This window comes from Pyricularia pennisetigena, chromosome 5 (assembly GCF_004337985.1).
Source record: "Pyricularia pennisetigena strain Br36 chromosome 5, whole genome shotgun sequence".
NCBI lineage: Eukaryota > Fungi > Ascomycota > Sordariomycetes > Magnaporthales > Pyriculariaceae > Pyricularia > Pyricularia pennisetigena.
Genome location: NC_043743.1, coordinates 665,248 through 686,051, shown reverse-complemented (window position 1 = coordinate 686,051; position 20,804 = coordinate 665,248). Strand labels below are relative to the sequence as shown.

At 55.3% G+C, this 20,804-nt stretch overlaps 6 protein-coding genes across 6 annotated transcripts; 4 read left to right on the top strand and 2 right to left on the bottom strand.

Annotated features, from left to right (window-relative positions):
- Positions 1-149: 149 nt before the first annotated feature.
- Positions 150-3,027, top strand: PpBr36_08156 (uncharacterized protein; the record flags this gene model as incomplete). The annotated part of the gene is made up of 3 exons (XM_029895288.1): positions 150-272; positions 498-1,637; positions 1,714-3,027. The coding sequence occupies 3 exons, from the start codon at positions 150-152 to the stop codon at positions 3,025-3,027; spliced, it is 2,577 nt and encodes an 858-aa protein (XP_029747307.1).
- A 548-nt stretch (positions 3,028-3,575) lies between these two features.
- On the bottom strand, positions 3,576-4,955 carry PpBr36_08155 (uncharacterized protein; the record flags this gene model as incomplete). The annotated part of the gene is made up of 1 exon (XM_029895287.1): positions 3,576-4,955. One exon carries the CDS (start codon positions 4,953-4,955, stop codon positions 3,576-3,578), a length of 1,380 nt encoding a protein of 459 aa, XP_029747371.1.
- A 554-nt stretch (positions 4,956-5,509) lies between these two features.
- Positions 5,510-6,794, top strand: PpBr36_08154 (uncharacterized protein; the record flags this gene model as incomplete). Its single annotated transcript, XM_029895286.1, has 3 exons — positions 5,510-5,523; positions 5,605-5,671; positions 5,733-6,794. 3 exons carry the CDS (start codon positions 5,510-5,512, stop codon positions 6,792-6,794), a joined length of 1,143 nt encoding a protein of 380 aa, XP_029747369.1.
- A 2,133-nt stretch (positions 6,795-8,927) lies between these two features.
- Positions 8,928-11,858, top strand: PpBr36_08153 (uncharacterized protein; the record flags this gene model as incomplete). Its single annotated transcript, XM_029895285.1, has 3 exons — positions 8,928-8,950; positions 9,270-9,405; positions 10,413-11,858. The coding sequence occupies 3 exons, from the start codon at positions 8,928-8,930 to the stop codon at positions 11,856-11,858; spliced, it is 1,605 nt and encodes a 534-aa protein (XP_029747368.1).
- A 1,124-nt stretch (positions 11,859-12,982) lies between these two features.
- PpBr36_08152 (uncharacterized protein) lies at positions 12,983-15,004 on the top strand (the record flags this gene model as incomplete). The annotated part of the gene is made up of 1 exon (XM_029895284.1): positions 12,983-15,004. The coding sequence occupies one exon, from the start codon at positions 12,983-12,985 to the stop codon at positions 15,002-15,004; it is 2,022 nt and encodes a 673-aa protein (XP_029747306.1).
- A 1,437-nt stretch (positions 15,005-16,441) lies between these two features.
- PpBr36_08151 (uncharacterized protein) lies at positions 16,442-20,327 on the bottom strand (the record flags this gene model as incomplete). The annotated part of the gene is made up of 2 exons (XM_029895283.1): positions 16,442-16,502; positions 16,615-20,327. 2 exons carry the CDS (start codon positions 20,325-20,327, stop codon positions 16,442-16,444), a joined length of 3,774 nt encoding a protein of 1,257 aa, XP_029747305.1.
- Positions 20,328-20,804: the final 477 nt, after the last annotated feature.

The window sequence follows — 20,804 nt, the reverse complement described above, 5'->3', positions numbered from 1 at the left end:
CACGTGCTGTTGGCCTAGCATCCGCTCAAGTGCCGACGTTCTGTTGTCTTGCCCGATCTTCATGTTTCCTTTCCAACAAAAACCCACCCAAAGAAAACTGACTGATTGATTCCCCGTCGTCGTCAACCAACAGTCTATCAATCATAAATATGGCTTCGTCTTCGTCGTCGGGTCCCGACACGATCATCAACCTCAAGGTCAGCCTCGATGGAGTTGTCAAGAAGGTGAAACTTCCGCTGCGTGACCTCGCTGCGAGCACGCTGGCAAACAAGGTACGTAACACGCATTATCTGACTTCACAGTTTGTTCAGCATCCCATCATCTCCTAGAATGCAGACCGTGACGGTTGGCATCACTGGGGTTTCGACCGTTGAAACTCAATCACAACTCATAGCTGATAACAATGTCTTTCTGGTTTTGCATTTGTCGAGTTCTATAAATTGTCCACGTTCGAACGGTTTTGTACAGTTCGAGGCATTCACTAACATCTTCGACAGCTGCACGAGACCCTTTCCCTTCACCCCGACAACACGTATCTCATCGAGCGCTATTCCGACTCGGCGGCATCTTACGTGGTGCTCGATCCCGCCTATCCCGCCGTCTTCAAGCAGCTGTACCGCGCCGCCAAGGCTAAGCACAAGCTCAAGCTGAGGATTACTACCCTTAACAAGGACACTGTTGCCGAGAAGAAGGATGAACCATCACCTCCTCCTCGCCCTGCCCGCTCAGTAACTGTTGAGGATGTACCCGAGGCCGTGCCACAGCCAACGACCACACCTCCTGCACCCAAGCCCGCTGAGGTCATGGCTTCGTCTATCGAGAAGACTGTCTGCGACTACAAGGCATTCATGGGTGGTCAAGGAGAGCCGATCACCGTCTCGGAGCCCTACCTGGACCCTCTTGAAGCCTTGGCCCGCAAGATCAAAGCGGTTGAGATGAACCTGGCAAAGGCCGCCGATATCCCGACACCCCCGCCGCCTCCGAAGCCCACGGCGCTGTCACGGCTCTCCAACTCCCGCATGCCATTTGCAGTCTACTGCAACAGCTGCGACAAGACGATTCCCGATGTTCACTACCACTGCTCTACCTGCGATGAGGGTGACTTTGATCTCTGCCAAGCTTGCATTGACGTGGGCATTTCATGCCACGGGGAGGGCCACTGGCTCATCAAGCGTATGATTCGGGATGGTGCTATTGTCACCAGCACCACCGAGCGCAAGGCTCCTAAGGCCCCGACTGAAAGCAACAAGTCGGCTCCTCGTTCTCCCAAGGCCCCCTTATCCCAGGCAGTGCAGACTTGCCCCGCAGTCCCAGAGAGGAAGCATGTGCCTACTTGTCCTGCTGCTACCAACCCTGCTCCGCGGGTTGTGCCTCTTTTCCGCAATTACCTATACCAAAACGCCCGGACTTGCAACAATTGTGTGCAGGAGTTCCCTGAGGCCGAGTTCCTCCACTGCACTACCTGTGCCGACTTTGACCTGTGCAAGCCATGCTTCATCAAGGATGCTCACGGTCACCACCCTCGTCACGGCTTCACCCCGGCTGTTGAAGGTACCGTAACCGACAGTGAGGTCTCTTGCCGCTTGGCTCCTGGCCGCAATGAGAAGCACAATGCCATCTGTGACGGATGTGACAAGGTATGGGATTTCACAGCTCGTATATCTCGTGCTGCCATGTTGAAACACGTCAACTAACCAGTCTCGAAATTGACAGTACATCAACGGAATCCGCCACAAGTGCCTTGACTGTCCCGACTGGGACTACTGCTCAGGCTGCGTGGTCAACGCTGGCTTTGTTCACCCGAACCACCGCTTTGTGCCTATCTACGAGCCTCTGCGTGATGTAACTGCTCGCACAGCTAACTTGCCGGTCCACTTTGGCATTCACTGTGATGGACCTCTCTGCCAGGCGGGAACACCCCGTTTTATTGTTGGTGATAGGTACAAGTGTGCCGTCTGCCATGATACCGACTTTTGCGAGAGGTGCGAGGCCAGCCCTGCCTCGACTCACAACAAGACGCATCCCTTGATCAAGTTCAAGACCCCGGTTCGCAATGTTAACGTCACAACGACCGGAGAGCATGAGAATGGGACCAAACTCCCCCAGATGGGAGACCGCCCACGCCACACGCCGCAGCCAGCCGAGTCCAAGGTAACCAACCCGATCATTGCCCCCTCGACTGTCAGGACCGTGGTGAACGTGCAGCCTGCTCCTCCTGTCACTATCTCCACCCAACCGCAGGTGCAAAAGACCCCCACGCCCCCTGTGTCGCAGCCCCCGCCCGCCTCGCGAGAGTATTGTGCGGTGTATGAGAGCGACACTATCGCCGATGGCACTGTCATGGAGCCCAACCACATCTTTGAGCAGACATGGGTTCTGCGGAACGCAGGCAGGCACCCCTGGCCCGCTGGATGCCGTCTCAAGTACATTGGTGGTGACTACATGGGCCACGTCGACTCCAAGCGCCCTGCTGCCGTACCTGAGCTGATTTCTGCATCTGAGTCGACTGTCTGCTACGCGCCTCTGGCTCCTGGGCAGAAGTTCTCTTTCACAGTCCTTCTGCGTACTCCTCCAAGGGACGGCAAGGTCATCTCCTACTGGCGACTTACGACCCCTGAGGGTCTGAAGTTCGGCCACCGTCTGTGGTGTGATGTTGAGGTTAAGACCCCCGCCCCTGTCGAGGACATCAAGCGGGAGGCCTCTGCCGTCAAGGAGGAGCCCAAGGAGGAAGCCAAGGAGGAGGTCGAGGAGGATAAGGCGGAGGAACCGACCAGGGAGGAGAAGAAGCTCAAGGGCAGCCAAATGATTTTCCCCAAGCTTGAAAAGGAGTCGCCCGTCGCTAGCATCCACCAGGATTCTCTGTCCGCGACACAGTCGGCACCATCTGAGGTTGACAACCACGCTGACGATTTCGAGGATTGCAATGATGACGAGTGGTCTGAGGAGGGCTTCATGACCGACGAGGAATACGACATTCTTGATGCCTCTGATGAGGAGTTTGTTGACGAGAAGTCGAACAAGAAATGAGATGATTCTCAACGCCGTCGCGGGAAATAACAGCACGACCACGGACGGTGCATCGAAAGCTGATGGCAATTGATGGCGGTCAACTAAGCTCATATATTGAGTAAATTTGACTTGGCGCACAAAGGTTGAACAGATGGGAATCTTGATATGATTTCCGTTGATCAGCCTGTGTTTGTTTTCTTAAATTGTATTTCTCTATTACGCTGGATATTTGGTGGAGTTCCTATGGCTTCTTTTCCTTTTGTTTTCACTGCCTCGCCAGCTATTTGGGGGCGCGGACGATCAATATTCTCTCACTTGCACAATGAGTCTTTTCGCCATTGGATGATGCTACTTCCTTACCAGATTGACTACTGAAGGCACATCCTCGAGATGGTTAGCGACATAAGCTATTAACCCTCTCATTCGTTCTTTGGTTTCATGTCCTGTGTTTACTGTCTATCTGTCCTGTGATTAAGTCGTCTTGTTTTAGTAATCGTAAGTATTGAAATTGAAATACTTGGTTGAGAAACAAGCTTCCCTTGCATTTAATAGTCAAAGGCGCCATCTCAGTCAAACGTGACCTTTTTCCCCTGAGGTGCGACGGCTGCGCCAGTGAGCCTGGCAACATTAATGTCGGTATGGTAACTAAGTGAGGCTCCAGCGCTCTTTTCAGCGCTGTTCTTCTCCGCGCTGTCCCCTCCTGCAGAATCTGCATTACTCCTCGGTGGGCCTCTGCCTCCGGCTCCCTTCCGGGCAGTCTTCGGTGCATCTTTGCCGAAGCGCTTCTTATACCTCGTCTGATCATCTTCGGCAAGCTGTATAGTGAGTGGCCTGCCCTTGAGCTTGTTGACCCACCACTTGCGCGTCTTTGTCTTTTCCGGGCCGGCGGCCGGCTTCCGCCTCTTTGTCTTCTTTGCTGCATCATCCTCCTCGTCGTCGTTGTCATTGTCGTCTTTGGGCCCCTCCTCCGCCTTGTCGTCCTCGTCATCGCTCATAAAGTCCTCCTCGGTCTCGACGGCTTCCTTGATCTTGACAAAGCCTTTGACGGCCCAGTCGCAGGCGGCCGACTCGGCGAAGCGCACCCAGCCGTAGCCCTTGCATTTGCCCGAGTCCTCAAAGGTGGCGACCTTAGCCCACTCAATGGTACCGCACTTTTCAAACTGCCAGCGGAGCGTCTCCTCGGTCGCGTCGTAGGGGAGGTTGCCGACGTAGATCTTTTTCGTGTTGGTGCTGGGCGTCAGAGCTACGGTCGCAGCAGCTCCCGCCTTGCCGGGCTTTGTCTCGTCGACACTTGCACCGGCGGAGGCGGCGGCGGCAGGGGCGGGCCGGCCCTCGAAGGACTTGGCGTCCTTGATCAGTAGCTTGCGGCCGCCGTAGTCGGACTCGGACAGGGCGATAGCAGCGATACAGGCGTCGTAGGCGGCAAAGTCAACGTAGGCGAAGCCCTTGTTGTCCCGCCTCTCGGAACCGGGCTTCTTGTCCTTGGAAAGCGGCAGGTTGACCCGCGTGATGGCGTCCTCGGTGATGGAGCCGCCCGAGTTCTCGACGAGCCACTTGAAGACGTCGGCGCGGGTGGCGGTGAATGGCAGGTTGCCGATCCAGACTCCGTAGTTGGAGCGCTCCTTCTTGCCGCCCGCGGACGATGATCTCAGCTGTTCTGGGAGGTTGGCCGCGTCGTCGTCGTCGTCGTCGGCCTCCAGGTCTGCCCGGTCGTCCCGCTTCTTCTTGGACGAGGGCTTGGGCAGCGGCTTGCCCTTCTTCAGGGCACGGCGGGCGCGCTTGCTTGGGGGTTCCGGAGCGGACAGGTCTACTGCTATCTCGTCCTCTGGGTCCGTGGTCGGCTTGCGCTTCTTGCTGGAGGTGGTGGGTTCCGGGGTCGACGAGCGGGATGAGGCGGGGGAAGAGCCTGGTGAGCTCGGTGGCTCGGCAGTTTTCTTGGTTGACATTGTGAAAGAAGAATGGTTTTGTCTTCTTCTTTCTTTTCCCGTAGCGTGTGCCTATATAGTTCAATGCCTTCTCGATGTGTGTTTTGGGGTGGTTGAAATGGTCGCTGCTATGATGTGGTTTTTTTTTTCTGCGGAACTACTATACTTGCCTACTCCCCACTCGACTTTTTTTTTTTTTTTTCTCTTCTCTCTCTGCCTCTAGGCGATGCGATAAGAGCCGATAAAGAAACTGGGGGTGGATCATGTCAGGGGTTGGATGGTGGGTCTATCTGGCGTTGGTGGTGAGCAACTCGGAGAGCCTCCCGAGGTTGTTGGTAAATTAGAATCCAGCCAGTCATTCACTCAACGTCTTAGGGAACGTGTATTTGATCAGGCTGTTAGTGAGTAAACTCTGGCCTGTGAAGAGAAATGATTCTTGAATAAATCTAACACAAAGTAGATATCCCGCTCAAATAACCATTTGCTTTTATCTTGATTGTCTTCTATTCTTTTGATTCAAGCCTGGCTTGGGATTTCAATTGGAGTAGCTTGTCACCCGTAGACAGAGTTCAACCATGGCTTCAAACAGGTATTTACCCCTGTGGAATGATATTGTTACCGAATCTCCTCATGATCAGCGGCCTTTCGGACCTCGACTCTGACCTTGCAGACCAGTTAATATCGTCTTTGTCGGCGCAGGCGCCGTGGGCTGCTTTTATGCCTCAAGACTTCACCACGTAAGCCAGAGCTCTACCAATGCAACTAGCAGCTTCGGCTAACATATCATTTGCAATATAGCCGAAAGAGAACATCAATGTCTCTCTCATCGCCAGATCCAACTACCCAGTACTCGTCCGTTCTGGCGTACGCATGCTTACGCATTCATTTGGGGACTATACGTTTGTGCCCGCAGCCGTCTACCCATCAGTCTCGGCCGCCTCTCCCACGGCAACAGATCAATCATCATCAGCAGGGGCCCAGCCACCCAAGGATGGATGGGACTATGTCATTGTCACAACCAAGGCGCTGCCAGACCGCGTCGATGACGCGGCAACCATTGCACCCCTTGTCACTCCAGGAAAGACGTGCATAGTGCTCATCCAGAACGGCGTGGGCGTGGAAGCACCCTACCGCTCCAGGTTCCCCAGCAACCCCATCGTCAGTGCCGTCACCGTGGTCAGCGCCGAGCTCGTAGATCCCGGCACTGTCCGCCAAAATCGCTGGACACGCCTCTACCTTGGCCCATACGTCAACTCGGCTTCATACTCTGAAGACGAGGGCAAGACCGGCACCAGCCAGATCACCGCCGATATGGGGCACAAACTCGACGACGCGGGATCGGCCTGCGTGACGGCCCTGACGGACTGGTGGACGCGGCTGGGTAGCATCAAGGACGTCGAGTCGCACGCGGGCGACGAGCTGGGCCTGCAGACGGTGCGGTGGCACAAGCTCGTCATCAACGCGGCCTTCAACCCGTCCTCGGTCCTCAGCGGCGGCCGCAACAACGCCCACATGGCCACGGACCCTGAGTTACGGCGGCACCTGCGCGGTATCATGGATGAGATCTTCGCCGCAGCCCCACACGTCCTCGGACGCCCATTCCCTCCCGACCTGGCGGCGCCCGAGAAGATCCTGGCCAGCAACGAGCGCAACAAGGGCTCCAAGGGCCCCAGCATGCTGCTCGACTGGCAGGCTGGGCGGCCGCTGGAGCTCGAGGTCATCGTCGGCAACCCGGTCCGCATCGCGAGGGCCAAGGGCGTTGAGATGCCGAGGCTGCAGAGCGTGTATGCGCTACTGAAGAGTATGCAGGAGGCAAGGAACCAGGCAAAGGCGAACGGTCAGGATAGGGGGAAATTGTAGGCGTTGGAGCAAGGCGGTATATGCATGGCTATGCAGAAGTCTTGAGTTTATGCACGAGGCAGGATCAATATGCCGCAGGTATATAGCATTGCCATCTGAACACATTCTGCCCCTCGATAAATTCAGCCTGTCCGAGGAAAAAAAAAAAAAAAAAAAAAAAAAATCGAATGGCCCCTTGGCTATAATACACTATCCCGTTGGAAATTTTGCTCGGTCACTATGACAACTGCGACAATGATGCACCCGGTATATTCTTCGAATTCACCAGCCTTCCAGATTGCTCACCGCCGAGACCTTATCGAAGGGTTGGGCCGATTGCGATCAAAGGGAGGCTGGGAACGTATCGCAGCATCGACAGGGGGGGTTACCAGCTCGGAAATGTAGCGGCTTTCAGGGGTATTGCAGCACCTCGGATTACATAGTAGCAACCCGTACATCTAGGGCAGCCTCACTTTACAAAATTTACTCTTGATGAAGCTTCCTTGAGCCAAGTAAGGGATGACCCGCCCTGATGATCCATCCCACTTAGCCGATAGCGACGAGAGGAATAACCAAAGGTGAACAAGGAAAAACAGAATCGCACTTGGAGAAGGTTCCCGCAAGCAGACATGTTGCTCACCGTAGCATTTTTTTTGCTCTTCACCGATGCGGACTCGACCTTGGACAAGGTGTTGACCGCCTATATCTACCCTTGCAGCGATTAACGGGGCCTGGACAACTGGCGGAAAGAGAGAGCTTTCCCCGCGATTGTCAAGGGTTCCTTTTTGTGGTTTGCGTAGGGTTCCCTGGTGAACTGGTGAACGGGGGGGCAGCGTATCTGGGCACGGACAGGGGATGTTTCGTGAACCAACTGAGCGTAGGTAGAGAGAGCTGACCGACAAGAATAGCCGCCGGTTGTGAAGAACAAGGTACCGCAAGTTGAAGAGCGAATCGTGAAGGTGTGTCGTCCGAGGTTGGATGGCGTCGCTTACCTCTTCCTGAGTGATAGCAAATGCGGGCTCACGTATCATGGTTGTCTGAAAGCCGAATTTGTTTCCAGAGCAATTAGCGCATGCCTTACCCGCTCTGACGCATAGTGACAAGGCCTGTCTCCAGGGCAGACAGTGGAGAGTGCCATACGTAGAAGAGGCCAGGCCGCCAGACAGTTAGGCCATGTGGATGCACTGGATCCAACCCAATGTCAGTTCATGTCGGTTGTGCTTGTGCTTGTGCCTGTGCTTAGGCTGTGCTGTGCTTTGCTTTGCTTTGCTGTCCTCTGCTGCATCTGCAGTCTCGTGCATAGCTTCAAAATTCGTCTCGAAATATTCTTGCTTGCATCGGGTTCGGTTTCTCGATGTTTCCAAGGAAGAATTCATAAGCTAATGAGAACCTGATGCCAAACATGCAAAAAAGAAAAGAAAAAAAAATCCGAACTTCTGGTGTCCATCTTCCGTCAGTCTTAATCAGCTAGATCGTTGCTAGCGTACGCGGAAATGATGCACATGGTGGATAGACCTTCCTTCGAGATGCTTGGTTTGCATGGCCGGTGGAGGACATGCGGAAAACATAAAATTTGCATGGTACATAGAGCGGCCTGGCGAGATGGATTGGACCTCAGCTGATGGACTTTGAAGGTCCACTATTGCAATGCTGGACCCCTGTTGCTGTCACAGAAGGACACCGCAAAACACCCCCTGTCGTATTACGTCGACTGTACTGAATCCATCTCCACTCCGACTGTACAGGCGGAGCGGCGCAAAAGGCGAGCGCCACCATTGGATTCTGAGGGAATCTGCGGGTTGAATGATTTGATCTTCGAAGTTTTTTTTATCTATTTTTTTTATCTGCCTTTTTTTTACCTGTCTTCTTTTTTTCCCCTCTGCGCCGCTTTTTATTTTTTTTTTTATCTTTTGCTAAAAACTCGACCTCCATTCGAACCGTTCCAGACGCCATCCTTTAACAAAGACGAGACGAGTCACCGGAGCGCCACGACATATTTCTTATTTGCTATTGCACATCATCAAACAAACGATTTGGTCATTGCTTCTCACCGGCCAGCGCTGGTCCCCGCAGTCATCAAACATCGAGCCCGCCGATAGCCAACCTAACAGCTTCACCAAATCGCGTTAAATTTCCCTATAGCCGCTTGTCAGGATGGGAACCTACACGTTCAAGTGGTGAGTAAACTTGGTCATGACTACTGCCCATCAATGGTGTTTTTGCTTTGCTTGTCTTGTCACGACATAAAATGGTTGGGCAGACAGACAGCTATCGAGCACCGGTATGCCACGCGCAATCATTGTACACGGCTACATTTGGAGAAAAAAAGAGAATGGATTGCAGAAAGAAAGAAAGAAAAAAAAGGAAATGAAAAAAAAGAAAGCAAGGGCGTTCGGCAACTTCGGAGTCTTATGTTGAAGCTCCATGGTGGCAGGAGCGACTGGCTAATTGGATGATGGATCGCTGATGATTTTCCCGTTTAAAATTACGACACAGGCCCAACGCTGGCGAGAGCGTCTTTGTGACAGGCACCTTTGACGAGTGGAAAAAGACGGTCCAGTTGGACAAGGTTGGCGACCATTTCGAAAAGACAGTGACGCTCCCAGAGTCCGCTGAAAAGATTTACTACAAGGTTAGCTTCAATTTATCTATCTCTTCTGCTCTGTCACCGCCAATCCGTCAACATCCGTCCGGCCTGTTAAAACATTCATCTTGATCCGTTGCGAGCCTCCCCCTCTTGCCATCATCTGTTTGCATTTACTCCATACCAACCCAAAATGATCCCGTGGCCCCAGCTTCCACGTTTATCCCGGCGATTTGGCTGTCATCTTCTCGGAGCTCTCCACAAACCAAAGAACCAAAGCTCACAGCTTTCCTCGGTTTGCTTACTTGTTCCACCATGTTTGTTTCGAGGCGGCGCCGCGGCTATGCTGCCGCTAGCAATTTGAACCGGGCCCAAGCTGGGATTTACCCTAATATTTCTTATGCCGCCTGGATTACAAGCAACCTTACCCCCTCCCCCATTTCCTCTCTTGTAATTGGCCCATTCATCCCTTTGTGGTCCATTCACTTTCGCTTCCCTGTTATACCCGCTAGCTCTCACATTGGAGAAGCTCCCCCCCGTCACTTCATACGCACGCCCCTGGGCGCACTATGACGCAACCCAGCTCCCCGCTCGGTGCTTTGGCCTGGCAGGTAATCAGTAGCCGGACACGAGCAACAAGTGCAGCACACTGGTGAGATCAGGTAACAATTCGATCCTACCTTGGCTGTCCACCTGCCCTAGTCTGAGCAAGATACGGGATGCTCGGTGGCAGTCTAGTCTAGTCTAGTCTAGGCCTTTCATCGGGCGTCATTGCTCACTCGCCCGCAAGGCTTATTGTTGTCACCACACCACTCCTTATTGCCCACCAGCCGGGATGCACAAGTACAAAGAACGTCCCACGCCCCCAAATTAGTACCTCGATCGTCTGCGTCCGCGATCCTTTCCCCTCCCCTCATTTGGCTTCCACTGCCCCAGCCACCCCCTGCATTGCACATCCGAACAAAGCCCAGTCTCGACCTAGGACATCTGACCAGTGTGACCTGGAGCTCGTTGAAGCTTCCTTGCTAATCCAATCCCTCCTTTGATCGCTCCAGTTTGTCGTAGACGGCGAGTGGACTGTAAACCAGGCTGCCCCGAAAGAGAACGACGCGAGCGGCATCGAGAACAACGTACTCACCCCCGAGGACATCATCAAGAGCGCACCGGCAGAGACCGCCATCATCAGCTCCGTCGCCCCTGAAGCAACCACCGTTGCGTTAGCCGCAGACGCTCCTTTGGAAAAGAAGGAGGACGAAGAACCCGCAGCCGAAACAGAAGGAGAGATGTCCAAGGATTCCAAGGACTCGCCCGTCCCAGGCGCTTTCCCCGAGACGCCAGCAGCTGACTTGGATAAGGAGATCAAGATTGACCCACTCCCTGCTTCTGACGGCGCCGTAAACCCCATCAAGCTTGCACCTGGTGAGAAGGTCCCCGAAGAGTTTAAGAACGCCGATATCAACACCAACGTCAAGCTTGATCCCGAGTCATACGAGAAGGCCGACACTCTTCCCGGCGTCTCCACTATCCTGCCTGCTGTCAGCAGCACCATGATTCCCGAGTCAAGCTTGCCTATCGCCGCCGCAAACGACGTCACTGTCAGCTCGGTTGGCCCCGAGTCAACAACCGTTGCCTTGGCTGCCGAGGTGCCACTGGAGCCCAAGGTCCCCGCAATCGTTAAGGAGAGCCAGGAGAAGGCTGGTGTCGATGCTGAGGCCAGCGCCGTCAGCGAAGAGATCAAGGAGAAGACCGAGGTAGAAGCTGAACTCCTGAGCAAGGTACCTGAGGCCCCTTCGACCTCTGAGGGAACCGCCGGCAAGGGGACCGAGAAGTCTGAGGCGGATAAGACACTTGCCGAAACTGCGGCTGCTACCGCAGCCGGTGTTGTGACTGCTGCCATCGCTGCCAAGGATAGCGCAGTCGAGCAGGCCACAGCAGCCGCTGCGCAATTGCCCGACTCGGTCAAGCAGAACCTTCCTGCCTCGGTGCAGAGCGCAATTGCGCCGGCGACTCAGGAAGTTGTGCGACAGGAAGTTTCTCCCGAGGTCCCTGCCGAGGTCAAGGAATCCATCAAGGATGCCGGTGAAAGCCCGGAGGCGGCTGCAAACACGGCGGCCGTTGAGGAGAAGAAAAAGATAGAGGCTGAGCTGCTCAAGGAGGTTACGCCGGCGCCCGCCGTTGGGGAAGAGTCGAAGAAGGTTGAGGAGAAAGCCGAGGAGAAGACTGAGGAGAAAGCCGAGGAGAAGGCTGTTGAGAAGACGAACAAGGCTGAAGAGGAGGCCAAGCCTGCGACCAATGGCTCTTCGGAGCCAACTACCAAAGTCGTCAAGGAGCCTGAACCCACAGCAACCAAGGCTCCAGAGACGCCAACCAAGAAGGCTGAGACCCCGAGCACAGCCGCCTCTGGTGACAGCCCGGCGACAGCCGAGAAGAAGAAGAAGAACCGGTTCAGCACCATGATTAGCAAAGTCAAGAGCAAGCTGTCCAGCAAAGATTCCAAGTGAACAAGCGACTTGAGACTCAAAGGTAGAAAACAGGGTGGTGGTAATTTGGCAACACTTGCACGTCAGGCGCATGCGCGAAATGTTTAATACGTTGGATTTGGATAGACGGAATCGGGTGGTTGTGGCCCTGCGCAGTATACCTTCTTCATCGACTTGATCCTCACGCTCTTGCATGGGTCTCGGTTATATTTTTTTGTTTCCTTTTTACATTTTGTTTTGCTCTTTTTTTCACTCTGCTTTCTTCATGTTTTCTGCTTGTTTTTGTTTGGTCATGATATCCCACTGTTCCGCGTCTAATTGAGACTGATTGTGAGGCTATACAAACTTGCGAGCTTATGTAGTTTTTGCTGAGGTTTGTCTAGACTCGCGAGCAAGCATCTGTGTACCATAGAGTCATCATCACTCGCTGCTATACTTATTTAGTCAGAAACAATGCGTTTCTAATACTGTCCGCCCGCCCTGATTAAAGCGTGTCGCCATCCATTGAGTGTCGCTATGGGTCCGCGTAGATTCTACTACCGTTAGATTTAAATAACTGGCTGCCCAATCCCAATGTATCAATCTCATGTGCTGTTACATTGGAGTAGATGGGCTCAGAAACCGACCAACGACAATCAATTGAGATTTCAATACCCACCTTCAGCCCTGGCGTAGGTAATGAGAGTACAATCTCTGAGGATGCTGAGCTGCATAGACATCATACCGTGCGAATAACAGAGATCAGAGCTCTGCTTGCTCCAACCAATGCTTAGATTCAGTCACGTGTCCCAGCTAGTCTTCTCAGGAGGCAGTGACTATCAATCATCCACAGCTAGCTCAGAAGATTTACCGTAGGTGCAAGTTTAGCACTGTATTGTTTGCCCCGCCGTTTGATCTCGAACTTCCCTGCCTTACCTAAGGAAGTTGGACCTAGACTCGCCTCGCCCCCTTTCATCATCGCTTTATCAGTTGTCACAGTTTGGTCTTCACTCGTCTCCAAATCAAATGCTTTAGCGAATCACAACCGCCCCTAGCTAATCAGCGGCTTTTCCTACCCTCGTGTGAGTTGGTCTCGATTGCTCTGATTGCGTGTTATTTCGCATCGGTCCAGGTTACGGACCTCACGATAATCGGCACTCGCCGCCATGAACTCGGCTTCCGGCCTGGGAAAGCAGCCCCCCTCCAACCCGACTGCTCCACCCCAAGCTCATTCATTGGCAACACCGTCGAACGCAACGAGCTCCGAGCCCGGTCGCAGACCTATACAAATCCCACAGCCAGCGGCCGCTCCGAGGAAGGGTCAGGGCCACAAGAAGCAGCACCGGAACCAGCGGCGTCCCCTGACGCGTGACGAAATCCACGGATTCGACGATGACGACATGGCCGAGCTACGAGCCGTCCGCAACGCATCTAGCCGGAGGGGCCAGACCTCGATAACGCACCTCCTCGACTACACCCTACCGCCACGTCCCTACTCAGAATACCGCTCTCACCACCACTCATCCTCGAGGTCGTACCGCCGAAATCCAACCTGGGGCCCTGGATCGGGCCATCACGCCGGGGACAAAGCTCGTTATGTGCACGCCAACTACCGATTTGTCGTCTCGCCCAGGGGTGACTATCGGAAACAGGCTGCAAACGCTGACGAGCGTCTCGAGTGGGGCGACGTCCTGCAGGTCATTGCGTCGTCGGAATCGCAGTCCACTCAATGCCCGATCTGCCTGTCAGAGCCGGTGGCGCCACGCATGGCTAAATGCGGTCACATCTTTTGCCTGCCATGCATATTGAGATTCATGCACTCGTCGTCGAGCGATGACGTACCTGCGCCTGGGTCTGGGGCAGACAGGCGACCCAAGTGGAAGAAGTGCCCCATCTGCGAGGATAGCATCTACATCTACGAGGTCAGACCTGTGCGGTTCTACGCTGGCCAGGAGAGCCCTCTGCCGCGGCCGGGAGATGATGTGATTCTACGGCTCATGGTGCGGCAGTCGGGTTCAACGCTCGCACTACCCAAGGGAACGAGCCTGGACATTCTGAACGTCGGCCAGGATGTGCCATGGCACTTTGCTGCCAATATCATGGACTATGCCCGCATCATCAAAGGGACGGGACAATACATGTCTGAGCAGTACGACGAGGAGATTGCAGCCTTGCTGCTGCAGGAGAAGGAGGACGAGCTCATGTTCCACCAGGACAACGAGTGGACGCAGCGCGCGATCAAGAGCATAAATGGTGCCAAGGAAAAGGTTGCGGAGCTGGGCGGTCCGGAAGCTGCCCTGACTTCGCCAAGCGACGGCGGGTCTGGCTCCCAGAAACGGGAGCCTGACTTTCACTTTTACAGTTCGCAGCCGCACCTCTACCTTTCACCACTCGACATACGGATTTTGAAGACCCAATTTGGCACATTCTCGTCGTTTCCGTCGACGTTCCTGCCGCGGGTCGAGCACATCTCCACTGGCCACGCTCTGGATGAAGAGACACGGAACCGAGCCAAGTATCTTGGGCACTTGCCTCTCGGGTGCAACATATCGTTCCTCGAGTGCGACTGGACCGACATCGTGCCGGCCGAGATACTAGAAAGGTACTCGAACGAGATTGAGCGAAGGCGCAAACGGAACCGCGACAAGGCGGCCCAGGAAGAACGAGAGCGACAACAGGCAGACCGGCTCGAGGCGGCCGCGATGCGGGGTGCGAGGCGGACGCTCATGATGCCGGCGACGGAAGAAGAGGTTAGGATTCGATTCGGCGGCGAGCAGGTGGTCAACCCAGACGATTTCATACCGTTGGGTGGCTCGACACCACCAAACCCGCGCAAGGGGTTCTCACAACTTGCGGGGGTTTCGACCAGTCCGTCGTCGTCCAGAACGGTTTGGGGCACGCCGGCTCTGCCGCCGTCTTCGTCACTGGATGATGCGTCGGCTTCGGCGCCGCAGCGGCCGTTAGACGATGGCTGGCTTAAGGACGATGTGTTCCTGGAAAGCCTGAGTGCCGCCGATGTAGCGGCGCAGATGGCGGCTTTGGGGGTCGATGACGGCAGCGCAGGACCTGCGGCGGGATCCAGCAGTAATAATGGTGGTGCTGGTGGTTCCGGTAGCGGCGGTGGAGCCAAGAAGAAGAAGAAGCAGAAGATTACCCTGATGAGCACAGGTGGACGTCGGGGTAATTGAAATAGCCAGCGGTGGGCGGTGTGGTTGTGAGGGTCACCTATAACCTTTGTTTTATTTTCTTCTTCTTTTACTCAGCTTGTTTTATATGGTCAGGTGTTAAGTCTGCAGCGTTTTTTTTTTTTTTTTTTTTTTTTTTTTTTTTTTTTTTTCTCATTTCAAAATGGTCAACAACTCGTTTGGGTATAAAACTCTCACCACTGTACTATGGTCAATTACTGACAGACTGGCTTTTCGCTTTCTTTCTTTCTTTCCTTTTTAGGTGACTGTGAAAGAGTTGAAGTCTTCAAGAATGCTTTGCTTCAATCGGAGTTTTGCACCACACACGGGCAGTCGGTGCAGGCGGGCTGGAATTTTTACCTTGACGAAGAAAAGTCTCCATGTCAGGTGGGTGAAGGGATGATATGCGTAAACGGACTTGATAGTTCAAATTGCTCAGTTCTAGGCAAACCCCCTGGCAGGTTGAAGGGCTAACGGGCCCACAACCCAATCCTTGGGGGTTCTTTTCTTGGTTCTTTTATTCTCAGCCTTACCAATTTTTAACTTTCTCACGCGAGGTTTCGTCGTGTTTGTAGTGGCTTCAGGGGCGTGGACGTGTTTCTTCCGCACAGCCAGCACGACCACAAGCGGCTGTAGGGATAGTTTTCGATGAAAAAAAAAAAAAAAAATAAACCTAGAAAAGCCGACACTTGGCTTTGCGTAATCGCTTTTTGTTTGGTTCAAAACCGTTGTTCTTGGCGATACTTTTCCTCGCCAGGGTTTCGCCGCCTGATCTGCAGGAGAAAACCAAAGGAGCCCCAGGGAAAATCGCCGTATATTCTTGGGTGGAACGACGGGGCCATCCAGACGACACCAGCAAGCGGCACCCCACGGTAGCCTAAAAGCAGCAGGAGCAGCAGCAGCAGCAGCAGCACTATTTGTGAGCTTCCAGCATCGTCAACAGGGCCTCCGTGGAACGGGGGGAGGTACGGGACCTGGGCGGCAACCTTAGACCGGAGGATTAGTTGCTGATACAATAGTTCATTGCTTCCCGCTTTGCTGTGCTTTCCTCGGGTGAATCTCTTGCAATAATTTGTGTTACTCATCTCGTTTCCTTCCATGAACTTTGCGGCAACTCCAAGTCCACTCCGTTTCCGGACACGTCATGACGCGAAAACAAGAGAAAGAAACGAGGGTATATCATCATTATTAAATACTTTTTTTTATCAAATGTCACCACTGTGACCAAGTCAGGCCACACAACATATTACCTCAAAGTTAGAAAGGAATAAAGAGAGAGAGAGAGAGAGAGAGAGAGAGAGAGAGAGAGAGAGAGAGAGAGAGAGAGAGAGAGAGAGAAGGAAGCCCATAAACGCCAGTGCTATGCCCAAAGCCGCAATGCTGTTTGTGCGTGATGTGTATCAAACTCATCCATGACTTGGCTGTTAACCTACCACGCAGCTACTCCTGTCCAAATAGAATATCAATAATCTCATCCAGGAAGGTGTAGACCAAGTGAGTGCTGTACACAAAAGAAGTCTTCAGTTAGCAGCGATACAAGACACAGACCAAGAGGGCCGATGAGAGATGAGACTTGATAAGGAGACAGAGACAGAGAGAAAAAGAAAACTCACTTCAGCCGCTGGTTGTTCAGCGTCGCAAAGATACGCCTGCTCGCCGCCTGGGCATTCAGCCTACCGACCACGCTGCCCGCCAGGTCCGGCACGAGCGTGGCGAGCATGAGGCTTGCCTCGGTGCGGGTTCTAGACTTTTGCGCGGGGGTGCGCGGCGCCTTTGCGGGCCTCTGGGCGGCGCTGGCGCCGCCGGGCCACATGCTGTCGCGCACGAGGCCGACATACTTGAGGATGGCGTCCTGCTGGACCAGGAGGCGGACGTTGTCGCGCAGCTTGCGCTCGATGGTGCCGCCCAGCAGCTGGTGCAGGACCACGACGACGGCGCGGCCGCGCAGCCAGTTGTTGCCGCGGTTCAGCTCAAAGACCTCGAGGAAGACGTCGCAGATGGGTTTGACGAACGGCTCGAGCTCCTTGTTCTCGAAGGCGTTGAGCTCTGCCTCGGCCTCGGCCGCAGACATGCCGCCCTCGTCGGTGCCGGCGACACCGCCGCTGCCACCGCCCAGCGGCACCGTGTTGTTGAGCTGGCTCGTCGCGGCCGCGATCAGGTTCTGCCCGGCCAGTGACAGCTGGTCCAACACTGGGATGCTGCCGAGTATGTCTTCCATGCCATCGGCCACCGAGTCGTACAGGCGCGTCATCATGTCCTTCTTGTCCTCGCGGTCAACCAGGTCGCGACCAGCGACGCCGGCACCGGCGACACCCGTTTGGGACAGGAATGCGCGCAGGTCACGGCTGCGGCACGCCTCGGGCAGCAGGAGCAGCTCGCGCATATATCGCTCGAGTGCGTCGCGGCGCTTTTGCAGGAACTCGCTCTGCAGCTTCATGACCATGCGGCGGCGCGGAAAGTCGAGGTTGCGGACCGACGGGTAGCGCGACCGCAGCTTCTGGTGCAGCTCGAGGAACTCGCTGTAGCGCCGCATCACTACCCACGTCGCCGCCGGCATCTTCTCACCAGCATCGCGCGAGACCTCAATTGCGTAGAGCGCATACTCCTTGCCGTCATCATCGCGCCCAACCTGAATCCCCGTGATCTTGATTGTCGATCGCCCGTACAGACTGTTGTCGCTCTCCTGGATCACGTATTGCTGGCGCTGCAGCTCTTTGCGCCGAATCTCCCTCTGCAAGCTGGCTTTGGACTTGCGCAGGATCCTGAGCTCTGCAGTATTGTTGGTCAGCTCTGCCTTGCGTTGTAGAGACTCCACGATGGCCTCCTGCGCCACCAGCTTGTCGATGTCGTTGCTCAGCGCCGTGATCGCCTCGGCCAAGCCGAGGTCCCCGGGCGCCGCCTCATGAACCTCGTCAATGTCGTCGTCTTCGCCTCCCCCGTCAGGATCCTCGCGCTCGTCCGAAAGGTGCTTATCCTCGTCCGCGAACAGGTCGTTGTCTTCAAATACACCGATCCGGGAAGCTGCACTAACCAGGCCCAGCGACGACAGGCTCGGCTTTTCAACCTCCTTGGCCGCTTGACCCGGCCTTGAAATGTCGAGCGATCCACGCGCAGAGCCTCGTAGGGAGTCTGTCTCTGGCGAGAATATGCCTGAGTTGGAATCCTCTCCACTGAAGAGGGAAGCCCGGAGGTCCTCGGCGGTCGGTGGTCGGCTGTCTTCCATGATGGTGCTAAGCGCATCCTCGACTGCCTTGACAACTCGGGTATCCGGCGGCGGGGCTGTCATGGGTTCTTGGTCTAGGCTCTGGACAGAATCGGCGAGTGCCTCGTTGTCCCAGTCTTCTTCGTCTCCAAACAACGGACTCGAGTTTCCTTCGTCCAGAGACCTGCGGGAAGAAGTAAGTGGGTCAAGTCCGCCGCCATTAACATTCAAGGATCTGAGATCCGTTGTTGAACCGGCCCTCCGGTTGGGCCCAAGGTTGAGCCGACTGGCGAGCCTAGTCGCGTGGTTTGGCCTTGCCGTCGCGAATGACTGCGGAGCTCGGTTCACTGCAGGCGAAGTCGGAGTCTGTGCTGCTGTCAACGACGGACCCGCAGGCTCCGGGGTATATGGCGTTGCGATCTGGGAAGCGGCCTCTTCCGCGGCAAGACACTTGTAAAACAAATCTGATTTTTTAAAGTTTTGAAAATGGTTGATTCGCATCTCGTCCAACACGGCGGTTTGCGCGCGCAGGATGGCGCGTCGGGCTCGATAGTACTGGGCCGGGACAGCCTTGCTGCCAGCATCGAGGAACTCCTGAACGAGCTTCCGTGACGACGGCGGGACCTTCAAAACAGGCATTGACAGGTATGCTTGGTTGATCTGGGCAAGGTCGAGCCTATCCGAGTCGTTCCACGGCGGCAAGACCAGGGGAAGCTGCTCATCCTCGGGGCCGTCATCTTCCAGTGGGTTGCGGAAGCCATCCACGACGAGCCAAAACTGAACTAGCGGCAATAATCGCTGCCTGTCCATATACTCCATGAAATACGAGAGGCCAGACGAGTCTCGGAGCAATTCCTCCAGGGACGCGTTTTCGAGTCGTGAGGCGCGCGGGGGCGCCTGGCTAGGCATTGGTACCTGGGCCGCCCGCCGGTCGCCGCCGGCGGCCGCGAGCTGTTGGACCCTCTGGTCAAGCAGCCTCTTGCCCATCTCCAACCGCCTCAGGTGAACCGGATCCTGCCCTTCCTTCTGCGACTCCCGCTTCAGCTGGCTCGCAACCTCGCTGCGGAACCGCCTGGCGTCGGACAGATTGGAGACCTTCCGCACGGAGCGGACAAACTTCTCGAATCGTCGCTCGCTGTCACCAGGGCTCAGGCGCGGAAAGGCAACTGGCTTGGACGTCCTGGGTGCGGGCGAGGCGTGCTGGTCAAGCGCCGCGCGCAGCTTCCTGACCGTCGACCTGTCCTGCAGCATGCTCCGGCCGTAGTTCTCCATGACCTGGTTCCACGTGTCTGGATCGGAAAGCATCTGCATGACGGAGCCGAGCACGGCGCAAGCGACAATCTCACGTACAAGGGTCGTCACGGCCCGGCTCCTCGACATGTTCTCTGGCAGCACCTTTGGCAGGAGTTTGGCCACGACGTCGCGCAGGTACTCCTGCTGAGTGGACCTCGCGTCCATGTGCGATAGGGCAGCGGCCGGGTGCAGCTTGCCGTCGTTGTACTTGGCCGCGATGGCCAGGTCCAGCTCGTCCGTCTCGGTAACGGAGCGGTTCAGCTTCTTGCCCCGGACGGCACGCTCGGCGTCGTAGAAGCTGCGGAAGTGCGCCGTCAGAATCGGCACCAGGCGGCTGGTCAGGACCTCGGCCAGATCGACTTGTAATATGCGGTCGCGGATGCTGCCGAGTGCGGCGCGGATGGCACGGTCCACCTCGTTTGTGAAGATAGGGTTCTTGCTGATGCTGCCATACCACGACTGCACGAAATCGCGGATAATGTAGCCGAGCACCACCTCGACGGCCTCGGAGACCTTGGGAGCATCCGGGGCAATAGGATCTGGGTCGTAAGACTGTCGGGATTCGAGGGCGGCGAGCTCGGCGGGCCAGGCGGCGGGTGCGACGAAGGCGACGCCGTGCGGTCTCCGGGATGACCTCGTCTGGGCTCGGTATTGGGCGCCACGGGAGGTCAGCAATACCAGGGCGGCGAGGCCCGCTACGGCAAGCACAGCGCCGGCGACGAATGCATAACCGGCGAGTCGGAGGGGTGGAAACCAGTGCGTCGCATAGCCCCAGGCGACGAAGCTTGCGAGGGCCGCAAGAGCCAACTCTTTCGTCTTTAGAGGGGCCATGGTGCAGAGACAGGACTACGACGAAGGCGGCGGAGGAGGCAGTAGCAGAGGCTCGAGATCTGCACCTGCGAGCCTGCCTCCCATTGTTTTATGGTGGTTGGGTTAGTTGTGCTGTTGGTTTTCGGTTTCCTTGTGGTTCATGGGTCATGGTTTGTTTGGTGTTGAGAACAGTTTGTGGTTGCTTTTTGCTGTCGTTGTGGTTGCATCACACACGCACGCACGCCAGCACAGCGGCTCCGCTGGAGCTACGGCGGGGCCTCCCTGCTGGAACAGTTTCCACATGACAAAACGTCAGTGCAGAACTGCGTTAGCGTATGTACAGTAGTGGGGGAGGCTTACCGTGTTTATACAGTCTCATTTCTTCGCATCAGCTCATAATACATGTACACCAACATTGGCCGAAGACGGTAATCACGGCGGCATGGTAAAACAATGAAGACCTAACTCTCGCTCTTTCCGAATAACTTCATTTTCTAA